Raw genomic sequence first — 12,401 nt, forward strand, 5'->3', positions numbered from 1 at the left:
ATAGAGTTAAATTATTTTTATATTTGTTTTATTCTATTCCAAATAGTTGGAATAGCAATACAAAAAAATTAATAATTCTTTCTTTATTAATTTTAAGAGAAGTAGACTTATAATATATAATCAATCCTTTTAATGAAAACTCTTTTTATTTGTTAGAAGGTTATTAAAAAAGTTGAGATCCTTAATCAGTGTTTAATCTAGTTCATCTAAGAAGGAGATTTTACTTATTATTTTTTAGGTAGCTTGGTTTGATTGATTGATGTATTAGATTAATGTAATTTAAAATTTAACCAGTATTTACTTTACTTTATTAGATTAGTTTTTATCGGATAATAAATTTTATTTATAACTAACTAAATAGAATGTTTAAATATGAATAAATTCAAGTGATGTTAAAAAGGTGTATTTTTTGCAAATTTTTTATAGGTAAAGCTTGAATTTATTTGTTAAGTGACTTACTTTGATCAGCTTGAGTTTATATAAAAAATTTTAATCTATAAAGATATATTTTTTGCAAGAACTAGCACTTTACTAGCCATAATTAATGAATTTTAATTCTCTCTTCTATTGATTAATCTTGTGAAAAGAATAAATTTTAGAAAATAAAATATACTATGATTAAATTATCTTTTGCTTTTTCTCAGATTAATATTATTATTAGATGTTAACACATATTTTTTAAACCTTTTGATTTTATTATGAAATTTGTATTATCGATCTATCTTTCTTTTGTTCTTAGTAAAATAAAATCAAAAAGTACAATTTATTGTTTTTGTGGGAAATTTTGCTTATTTCAAGCAGTTTTATCAAAATATATATAATATAAATTCTTCTTTTTTAAAAAATGCTAAATGGTGGGATAGTATTTTTTACAAAATTTGATACTAAAATTTTGTCTGAGTTCAAATAATAATTGAGTCAAGCTATCTATGCTGAGAATTTAAGATATGTATGATAAAAATTATTTTAAAAAGATCAATATGAAAATGAGTCAAATATGCAGATCTATGTACCAGCGACAAAGTATGATGGAGTTATACTCTATTATGATACATAACATTTTACTTAATGAGAGATAAAAGTTAAAACATTAAATATGAATATCTAAAATAGTAATATATTCTAATAAAAACCTTTTTGAAAAATATATTCTTTTATACATAGTAAAATGAGATAATTCTCAGGTTTGTTTTGCTTTTTTGGTGTTTTACAAGATGTTTGCCTTATTATGCTTATTTATGGGTAAAACTAATTTCTTTAGGTGTTTTTACTTTATTTTTTAAGTTTATTAAAACTAACAGAATAAATAGAGCTATAATATGTTATAACTGGGCTATTTTTGCTTACACTGACATGTAATAAATTTTTAAAATTATAACTCTTTTAACCTATCAATTTTCTTTTTAGAAATTAATAATTTTTTCTACAATTAAATATATTTTTTTTTGGTTTTGTTAGATGATTCATTGCTTAAATATTTGTATTTCAAATAATAAACTTGTTTATATTTTTTTTACTAATTTGCTTAACATTTTATATCTAAAATTGTTTAGAAAATTTCTCTCAATTTTCTTTTTTGTAAGAAATATCAATCGTTTTAATTTCATAATAAGTGTAATTATCCAAAATAAAATAACACCTTGTGAGAAAGTAAATTCTTCAGCTTAAGAAGTACTAAAGTTATCGAACATATTATTAATTAATTATTTATCAAAAGAAAAAAATCATTTGAAAAGAAAAAAAACTTTAAAAAAACAAAAATTAAAAAAAAACACTTTTCATTTAAATGATTAATAAATTTTTTTATTAATATTTTTTAATCATACTTCTACTATGTGTAAAGTAGACATATTCAACTACAGCAAGTTCATATGACTTCTTATTCTAGTAAATTTAATTCCCAACCTACCTCTTCGCTACCAAATAATAGATTTCTTCCACAGCATCCAACAAAGATTACACAGTCATCTCTTATCTCACTAGTGGAATTAAGTGGATCGACAATAACAATTAATAACCAATTAATAATGCTATTGTCTCTTTGGCAGGAACAACTATTAGCGCAGTTGCTATTACCTAAGACAGCTAGTATCTTTTCACCTCAAATGATAATAGGCTTTCTATGTATTCTGTTTCTGCTAATTAAAATTTCAATTTAGCTTTGATAAAGCAGAGTTCAGAACAATATGGTGTCATCACAAATATCTATCTCATCTAAAATGACAAAATAGCAATTATTCTAGGTGATAAAGGCGCTATCGTTGCTTACGATATTTAGTCTAAGGCCTCATCTGATCCCATGCCCATTTTAGCAACCTTTTTTGCTAAATCTAAAAATATTTAGGCATTCATAAGAATCACTGATGACTTAAAATGGATTTTTGTTGCTGACTTATCTGCTGGTGTCTATGTACTTAAGTTAACAATTACTCTTGATTCAAACTAAAAGGTCACTGCGGTAACTATGCCTTAAGCTGCTTGGGCCTACGCTCGTTATACTAATTAAGTTGAAGTTACCAAAGATCTTAAATGGATGATTATCCTTGAGTCTTGGAGAGGACTAAGATCCATTTCTTTGGATACTTTATTTGCAGCAGATCCCTCTACCTATCCAATTACTTTACCAAATCGAGACCTTTGGTGGTATAATTTGCTTCAATAACCTGTTTTTTATGGATCATATCTCTCTAAGGATTCTAAGTACTTAATAACAGCAATTCGCTCTTAAGGAATCATGATCTTTGACGTTAGCCAACCTTCTAATCCAGTTTAATACTACTAAATTAAAATCCCAGGTTGCCCAACCAGAATAGAAATGGTTAATACTTAGAATCTACTTTTTTATACTGACGGCATATAACTCTTGGCTTTTTAGAAAGTCTAACCTAATATGAATAATAACTTTCCAAACATTTTTAATGGCCATTAATCAAAGCTGTTTTCTTATTCCTCTTAGTTTGCTCAATGGAGATGCTATGTTTCTTAAGAGTAAACCTTTATTATAGCTTCATAGTGTAGTGATTTAGATTTCCTTTAACTGAAAGGTGGAGATCCTTACAATATCTCATTATTTAAGAGAATGAGCGCAGTCCAAAATACTAGAACTTGTACTTTGGCTTTCTATGATAATAACCGCTACATGTACAGACCAGTTAGAGAAAATGGAGCTTTCATGTATATTTATGACATTCAAAATATCGCTAATTATGCAAAGACTGATTTCCCTATTGTTGGAAGTGTTAAAGATAGTAATCCACCAAGAGGAGAAGATCTTTAATTTTCGAAGGATGAAAATCTGTTAGTTGTCAATTACAACTAAGGAGTTGTTATTTTCGATTCAACAGACAAATTCAATTTGAAAATCTTAAGTTACTGGAACATTCCCTTATAATTGAATGGATACACTTCTGCGATTGCTTTAACTGATGATAACAAATACTGCATAATAGCATCAAGAACGATAGGAATGTTTTTTTTAGTTGATATTTCTGATCCTACAAAACCGAATCTTGTTAATTAAACTTATACAAACGGAGCTGAGTTAGTTGTCAAATCTTCAATTTACACAAACATTGCATATGTATGCGATGGTACTTCAGGTTTTGCAATTCTTGATTTATCAGCTTTGCCCTAATTTAAGTTTATAAGCAGAATTGCAGTTGATGGATGGTGTAATCATATGACTTTGATCCAAAATGAAAAGTATACAATAGTATCTTCAATGGACTACAATGGAATGATTAATATCATAGACCTTAGTGACTTGAACAATCCTTTTGTATTAAGCAAATATACTGAATTTAATGAATAATCTATTGCTACTTGTGCGCTTAATAATTTGGAATATGCTTTTTCTACAAGCAATAAAGGTTTAAGAATTTTCCCTCTCAAGAGTTAAGTTGCTATTCATTCTTCATTTTTTGAAATTCAACCAAATAATCAGCTTAAAGCAATATCGAATAATCTTAAAATAGGTTAAAAAGTTTTAATACAACTACTGCTTATATATGTTGTTGATGGAATGCAAATTATGGATGTGTTCTACTATAATAACTACTAAAGAAACGCTCTGCCAAGCTGGATCCAATTCATATAGATAAATAATTCTATAGAAATTTTAGTTGACAAGTAAGGATCTTAGTCCTCAACAACTTCTACTCAAAATTTACTCCTCGTCAAAACAGGAATTCCTATAACTAGCCAAAGCTTTATATACCCTGAAATACCTACAGATGCAAATGCAAGTCAGTAAATATATATATTCCTTAAAGAGAGTGGAATTATTTCAAGTAATAATTTAGTATCCTCAACCTTTGATCCTAATACTCCAATTAACTTATCTTCTTTATCAGTTCCATAGGTACAACGCTTACTAGATTTGGTTACTCTCACTTTATAACGTGGTATCTATTATAATCCTATTGCCTTTAAAGTTTCAAATTCTCTGTCATTTGATCCAACTAGTGATCAAATGGTTTAAACCTATTCTTAAGATGTTACAGTTTAAATAACAATAGATGTTCAAAAACCTTCTGATGGTACATTTGTTTAGAAGCAGTATCCAGGAGTTATTGTATCGATTTCAAATAATGGCGCAACTATTTTAATTTATGGAAATATCGCTTCTGTAAATTCCATATTAAAATAAAAGATCTATTTCTACATAGATAAAAATTTAGCTTAAAATAACAATTTTTAGGTAAGTATGATAATCACTGATAATTTGAATCCAAATCTTATAGTTAATTATTCTCTTTCTGATGTGATCACAACTTTCATACATTTAAAATCTTATTTGGTTCAAACAATGCCTCTATAAAGTTAAATAAATGAATAATATGATAGTGCAGAAATAACTGTCCTCGAACAAACAACAATAACATTTTTAGCTAACACTTTCTAAGATTAAGACAGGTTCCCTATAAGCTATGAAGTAGAAATATTAACTAATAAATAAAACACTTTTGTTGCGCTTTCTAGTGACTATTGGCTTAAATTCTAACCAGTTTCATTGTCTTTTAATGGAATAGCTCAATTATCTTTACTAAACTCATAAGTAACTATAAAGATGACTGCAACTGATGGATACTCAACTTGTATTGATTAATTTACTATAAAGCTTTATAAACTTCCTTTAACATACATAATAAACCTATTACTATAAATACTAACTCCTATAATTAGTATGCTTGGTGTTTATAAATATAGATACATTATCATCAATTCTATTTACAGTAAATAAGTAACATACTCAAGAGAGCATATAAAACCTGATAATTTATTTATAAAGTGCATTCCATTACTTGATTAAAATGTATTACTTGGTTAATACATTGTTAAATAGTATATAAAAGAGCTTGAAAAAAATAACTAACAAATAGAAGTAAGCTAAGGAGACATGAAATCACAAATTAGTAGATCAGATAGTTCCCCTATTGCTATAAGTAAAGACTATACAGGAGTTGCTACTTCTTTTAATCCTAAAAAAATAGGAAATGAAAAAGGTGTAAATTTATCATAACAGAATGAAAATTAATTTGACTGTATTAAGGAGTAAGAAGAAGTACAAAATGGAAAATATTAATTTTAAATGCCAGATGGTAAAATTGATATGGTCAAACTTTTAGACGGTATGGAGAAAATAAATCTTACATATAAATTCTTTGGTGTATAGAGATTTTTTAGTAGTGATAGACAACAAATTTTGCAAAGAAACGAAAGTTTGATTTTTGAGAGTATCAAAATTCTGATGCAAAGATATTTACTTAGTAAAAATAAATAGCTGATGGATTTCTACTAATTCCTGTAAAGCGAAGCAAAAAAAACTGGAGTATTCAGTGAAAATGATTGGTATAGAGAATATGTAGATATTGGAATGAGTGAAAATTATCATTTAAAAGAAAAATCATCTGCTGATGATATAACATTAAGGGAAGTTTTCTAATGCTTTAGTGTAAAGGAAGAGTCCGTTTTGGATTAGTTTAAGCTCTACAAGAATACAACTAAAGAAAAAAATTAACTTGTGATACTTGAAGAAAATAATTTAAATTTATTAAAAGATGTTTTGATAGGAGATGCAATTGGAATTGTTGACCAAGATCCCTAATTTTTTAAAAAGTGTGTAGGAGAATCTTTATGGTTGGGAATGCAAAACATCATGGGTATCTAGGCTCATATTAGAGATATTGATAGCTGTATCCTTCCTATAAAAAAATGTATGAACTGTGATTTTTTACCTTATGGCTTGCAAAATAACATGAAATTGCCAAATTGGTTAAGCTTTGTTCATAAAAATGGTCTTATAATCTTAAAGGGGACTCCAACAGAAAGTGATTCAGAAATTTTCCAAATTAGAGTTTCTGACATAACAAATTATGTAGTAAAAAAATTTGATATTGAAGTTTTGCCATCTCAAGCTAAAAATGGTTTATTAAGCTTTTAAAAGTAGTTTGAAAAATAGAAAACTGAAACAGATAGGTTAACTGTGAGCGCTTTAACAAATAAAAGAAATACAATGAATATCTAGGCATTACTTTAAAAATCAGCAATGTAGATGAGTGATAAATCAAATAAATAAGCTTAGAATTTATAATCATAAAATCAGAATGCTCATTAAACTGAAGAAAAACCAGCCAAATCTGTATTTAACAAATAATAAATAATTGATGACGAATAGCATGATACTATTGAATTTACAAAAGGTGATGCTTCCCCATGTAGTTAACCTAGAGAATTGTTTTTTTCAAATAAATCACAAAATTTATATAATTTAGATCTAAAAAATTAAAATATATGAATTTAATTTTATTTACTTAAATATAATTTGTATTTATTTATGGTATTTATTGATGTAGAACTTCATACTACTATTTTTTACTTATCTTCTTTTTACATTTCAAAAAACTTATTCACTACAAATATCAAATTTTTTTAAGAAATAAAAAAAATTAAGCACTGTATAATGAATAAACTATTTCTTTTTAGAAGTGTGACTTTATAAATTTATTTGATAAAATCTTATTATAAAATTCTTATTTTAAATATATTTAATAAACAATATCTAAATGCTTATAGAATCAAATAATTTTAATTTTCTATCAATTTTTACTAATGTAGAAGTATAAAATAATTTTTAAACTTTAGCAATTATTACACTTCCATGATTAAAATTCTTGTGGTAGCTCAAGGATAGTAATATTGGAAGTAATTAATTAATTGTTTTTTTATAATATTAATACTAAAATGCAATATAAAACTTTACTATTGTATGAAAAATTTTAAAATGATTTTTATGGAATATATTTATGAAATAATCATTTTTTTATAATGTTTTGGTGAGGATGACTCTAATATTATTAAGAATTCACAGTAAGATAATAAAATTAAAAATAAGTGAATTTCGTCATTAACTTTTTCTAATATCTTAGTTTTAAATAATATAGAAAAGAAAGAATGATAAATTCCGATAGCTCTTTTAGTTGCTAAAATATAAATTTTTCTAATCAAAATATCTCTAAATACTTATTTTCTTGGTGTTAATTAAAAATACATTTTACTATTTTTTTTGCTAATATTTAATCATTTGATTATGCTAAGGATAAAAGCAATTAACTAAGAAATATTGATAGGCTCCATTTTTTATATTTAGATAAAGAACAAATAAGGTGATTTGGTGACTTTAATTAGCTCTAAGGCAAAACAAAATTAAATAAATTAATAATTTAAAAATATTGATAATAATAAAAGTAAAAGAGGGAAAATATTATGAGTGTTTCTTTTTAATCATATAAATATAGTTTTTTGACCTAAAAATTAAAAAAGTAGATCATAAAAAATGATTTTAGTTATCAAAACTAAGATTTATTTATTGACACAAATAAATAGTGCAAAACCTCAGAATCCAGTTAAAAATAATAAATTCAGTTCTCTAAGATGGAGGAAAAAAACATATTTTAAATTCAAAGACATAGAACCTAATCAGTTTAATAGCAGAAATCTTTTTCCGTTAAGAAAAATATTTTTAATAACAAAAATGTATAATAAAATATATAATAGCAGCTCTAAAAGCCTAGCTATTGTGAAGAAAAATCTAAATTAAATAATAATAATAATAATGTCTTCAATAAAGTTTCATAGTATAATAATGTAAGTGTATTGATTAAATCAAACTAAAATATTAGAGTTAGTAAATAGATTATAAAAATACACAAAGAAAGTCTAAGGAGTATATTTGAAGTCATCAACGATTAAAATATTTTTAATTGCATTTTTTAGTATCTTAATTCATATGAATTATTTTATTCATTCAGAAATGTCTGTAGAAAGGCTCGCCAGTTGATAAAATATTATTTTCTTGAACATAATTTTGAATATTCACAAAACGAAGAAGACTACTAAAATAAATACTACGATTAGCGTTTAATAACATACATTAACAATAAATTATGGATTAATACAAATTTAAAATAGTTCCTATAAGAAAGCATTGATTATGGGGTTGTAAGAAAACCAGTTAATACTTTTCATAATTAAATAATTCATCTTTTTAACATTGCTCTGTAATTTTAAGGATATTAAGTAGAATTAAACAAGACTTATGAAACGATCAAGAAAATTGGAATAGAAAAATGCTTTTCTTATTTATATGATATCACAAGTCTGCCAAACTCTTGTGCTTAGATAACTTTAAAGGATCTTTATTGCTTTGATTACTTGAGAAGCTATTCTAATACTTATTCAATAATTTTGTAGTCGATGATATATAGAATATAATTCTAAAAAAATTTAGAAAAATTTAAAGAAATTGTTAAATAAGAATATATCGTTTCTGATAGATGGTATTTTTCTAATTTTAAAAATAAAGTAATAAAAAACATTAAAATGATTAATCTAAAAAAGAATAAAAGAGTTTTTGACTATGTTGGAAAAAATTAGTTTTATCTTATATTTTCTTTTCTTACTTTTGAATAGCTTATAAAAATGAGAAATGTATCTAGAAACTTAAAAGTAATAATTGACAATTACATCACTGAACAAATATCGGTTTTAAATGAGAAAAGATAAAACATGTTAAAAAAATATCACATTAGAGATGATATTTTATCTGAATTACTTAATTATTTTGCTTTTGATATATTTATGAAAACTCATCCAAATAGAGAGATATTTACAAATTATTTATCATATCCTTAGTTTTAATTATTATTTGAAATAAAAAAAGTTGTTTCTTTTATGAGAATAGGTAACATATCTTTCTTTTTTGACTCCAAAATAAATTTTTAGTTAAATGAAATTTAAGTATAGTCTATTTAATCTTTTCTTAAATCCTATAAGATTGAAGATATAAAGCTTATTAAAAGCTTTTACTCTTGGATATTATTTTTTATTTTTTAGTTTTTGGTATCTTTTAACGAAAAAAAATTAAATTAGAGAAGATTTCTTGCTTATTACAAAGAATTTACATCTCATGAAGAATTATTTGAAATTTCAAATAAAATTTTACTTCTTGAAAAAACAATCAATTTAGGTAATGACTAATTCCTCTTTTTCTTATCAAAAGATTTTTATAAAATGTAAAGAAAATATTACAAATATTAAGATCACTTGATAAGTTAATAGAGTAACTAAGATAGCTATTTAGAATAGTAATATATTATTTGAGATATTTATTAATCAATTAAAATAAAAAATATTTTTAATAAAATTTTATATTTGTGTTTATATGCTAAATATTCATCTTTAATTACATACAATACCAATACAATATTTTACATTTCTTAAAACTTCACTCTTCAAAGCTTAAGAGTTTATGTTATATAAAATTTTAAGTTCTTAATATTACAGAAAATGATATTGAAATTTTTCAGATTAGAATTTCTGACATATCAAATTATGTAGTAAAAAAATTTGATATTGAAGTTTTGGAATCTAAAGCTAAAAATGGTTTATTAAACTATTAAAAATCATATGAAAAATAGTAAACTGAAACAGATAAATTAACTGTCAGAGCTATAGCACATAAAAGAAAGACAGTTAATATTTAATCTTTACTTTAAAAATCAGCAAATTTGCTGAATGAAAAATTAAATAGATAAGTTTAGAATTCTTAATCATTATATTAAAATATCTTATAAACTGAAGAAAAAGCAGCCAAATCTGCTGCTAACAAATAATTAATATTTGAAGATGATTAAAATGATATTTTTGAATTTACAAAAAATGATTCATTCCCATTTAGTTAGCCTAAAGAATTGCTTTTTTCAAATAAATCACAAAATTTATAAAATATAGATTTAAAAAATATAAATAATTGATTTATTTTTATTAGCTAAAATATAATTTATATTTTTTTATGGTATTTATTGATATAAAGTTTAATATTACTATTTTATATTTTCTTGTTTTTATACTTAAAATAAAAAATATTTTATCTAAAATCTTAAAATTTTGTAAATAATTGATATCATAATAATTAAAAGATAAAGATTAATTAAACTTTTAATAAAACCTTCTTCAATAAATTGAAATAATTTTTAAAAGATTAATAGCAAAATTTTTTTTTAAATTTAAAAACAAAAACATAAATTATATTCTGTTAATCATTTTTTATAATCTTTTGGTGGGAATAATTCTTGTTATTATATAGTATTCCCAGTAAGTTAATAAAATTTAAAATAAGTTTATTTCATCATTAAAATTTTCAAATATATTGATTTTAAATAATATAAATAAGAAGGTATGACAAATCCTTATAGCTATTTTGGCTATTTTAAATAGAAAATGTTCAAATTTAATTACATCTAAAAACTTTTTTTTTAAGAATCTATTTCAAACAAATGTTAGCTTTTTGTTTGCATATAGATATTTAATCGTTTGACTATGCTAAAATTAAAACATTTAACTACTAATTATTGATAAACTCCATTTTTTATATATAGGTAAAGCACATATAAGATTATTTAATGCAATTAAACTATCTTTGAGGCATAGTAAAATTAAGCAATAAATTAATAATATTAAAAATATTAATAATAACAAAAACAAAAAAGGGGAGAATATTATGAGTTTTTAATTTTAGCCATATAAAGATAGTTTTCTGATCTCAAAATTAAAAAAGTAGATCATAAAAAATAATTTCTGTTATCAAAGCTAAGATTAATTTATTGTTCCAAATAAATAGTGCAAAGCCTCAGAAGCCAGTTAGAAATAATATATTCAGTACTCAAAGATAGAGTAAAAAAATATATTTTAAATTTAAAGACATATAAGGTAATCAATTTAATAGCAGATGTAGTTTTCACTTAAGAAAAATATTTTCAATAACAAAAACACATAATAAAAAATATAAATGAATAACACTAATAATGCCTTCAATAAAACTTCATAGAGTGATAATGTAATTATATTGATTAAATCAAATTAAAACAATAGAGTTAGTAAAAAGAAAATAACAATATACAAAAAAAGTCTAAGGAGTATATTTGAATTCATCAACAATTAAAATATTTTTAATTGTATTTTTAAGTACCTTAATTCACATGAATTATTTTATTCATTCAGAAATGTCTGTAGAAAGGCTCACCAGTTGATAAAATAATATTTTCTTGAACATAATTTTGAATATTCACAAAGCGAAGAAGACTACTAAAATAAATACTGCGATTAATGTTTAGTTGATTACGTTAATAATAAATTTTGGATTAATACGAATTTAAAATAGTTCCTATAAAAATAGATTGACTAAGAGATTGTAAAAAAACATATTAGTGATTTTAATAATGATGTAATTAATTTTTTTAACATTGCTCTGTAATTTTAAGGATATAAAGTTGAGTTAAAAAAAACTTATGAAAAGATCAAGAAAATTGGAATAGAAAAATGCTTTTCTTATTTATATGATATCACAAGTCTGCCATCTTCATGTGCCTAGATTAGTTTAAAGAGACTTTGCTGCTTTGATTATTTGAGAAGCAATTTTATTTATTCAGTTATTTTGTAGTCGATGATTTATAGAATATAATTCTAAAAAAATTTAGAAAAATTTAAAGAAATTGTTAAAAAACAATATATCGCTACTGATAAACAGTTTTTTTATTTGTTTAAAAATAAAGTTATAAAAAATATTAAATAGGATTTTGTTTAAATCGGAAAAAATTAGTTTTATCTTATATTTTCTTTTCTTAGTTTTGAAGAGCTTTTTAATATGAGAAATGTATCTAGAAACTTAAAAGTAATAATTGACAATTACATCACTGAGCAAGTATCCATTTTAAAAGAGCAAAGATAAAATATGCTCTAAAAATATCATATTAGAGATGATATTTTACCTGAATTACTTAATTACTTTGTTTTTGATATATATAGGAATACTGATTAATATGGAGAGACATTTATAGCTAGTT

At 23.4% G+C, this 12,401-nt stretch overlaps 3 protein-coding genes across 3 annotated transcripts; 2 read left to right on the top strand and 1 right to left on the bottom strand. All coding sequences in view use genetic code 6, as the record gives it.

The window, feature by feature from the left end:
- Positions 1-1,786: 1,786 nt before the first annotated feature.
- TTHERM_00170460 (hypothetical protein) lies at positions 1,787-6,796 on the top strand (the record flags this gene model as incomplete). Its single annotated transcript, XM_001008703.2, has 1 exon — positions 1,787-6,796. The coding sequence occupies one exon, from the start codon at positions 1,787-1,789 to the stop codon at positions 6,794-6,796; it is 5,010 nt and encodes a 1,669-aa protein (XP_001008703.2).
- A 968-nt stretch (positions 6,797-7,764) lies between these two features.
- TTHERM_000170478 (hypothetical protein) lies at positions 7,765-8,831 on the top strand (the record flags this gene model as incomplete). Its single annotated transcript, XM_012795789.1, has 2 exons — positions 7,765-8,747; positions 8,801-8,831. 2 exons carry the CDS (start codon positions 7,765-7,767, stop codon positions 8,829-8,831), a joined length of 1,014 nt encoding a protein of 337 aa, XP_012651243.1.
- Positions 8,832-11,577: 2,746 nt separating this feature from the next.
- On the bottom strand, positions 11,578-12,267 carry TTHERM_000170479 (hypothetical protein; the record flags this gene model as incomplete). The annotated part of the gene is made up of 1 exon (XM_012795790.1): positions 11,578-12,267. The coding sequence occupies one exon, from the start codon at positions 12,265-12,267 to the stop codon at positions 11,578-11,580; it is 690 nt and encodes a 229-aa protein (XP_012651244.1).
- Between the last annotated feature and the right edge of the window lie 134 nt (positions 12,268-12,401).

This window comes from Tetrahymena thermophila, assembly GCF_000189635.1.
Source record: "Tetrahymena thermophila SB210 genomic scaffold scf_8254798, whole genome shotgun sequence".
Classification (NCBI taxonomy): Eukaryota; Ciliophora; class Oligohymenophorea; order Hymenostomatida; family Tetrahymenidae; genus Tetrahymena; species Tetrahymena thermophila.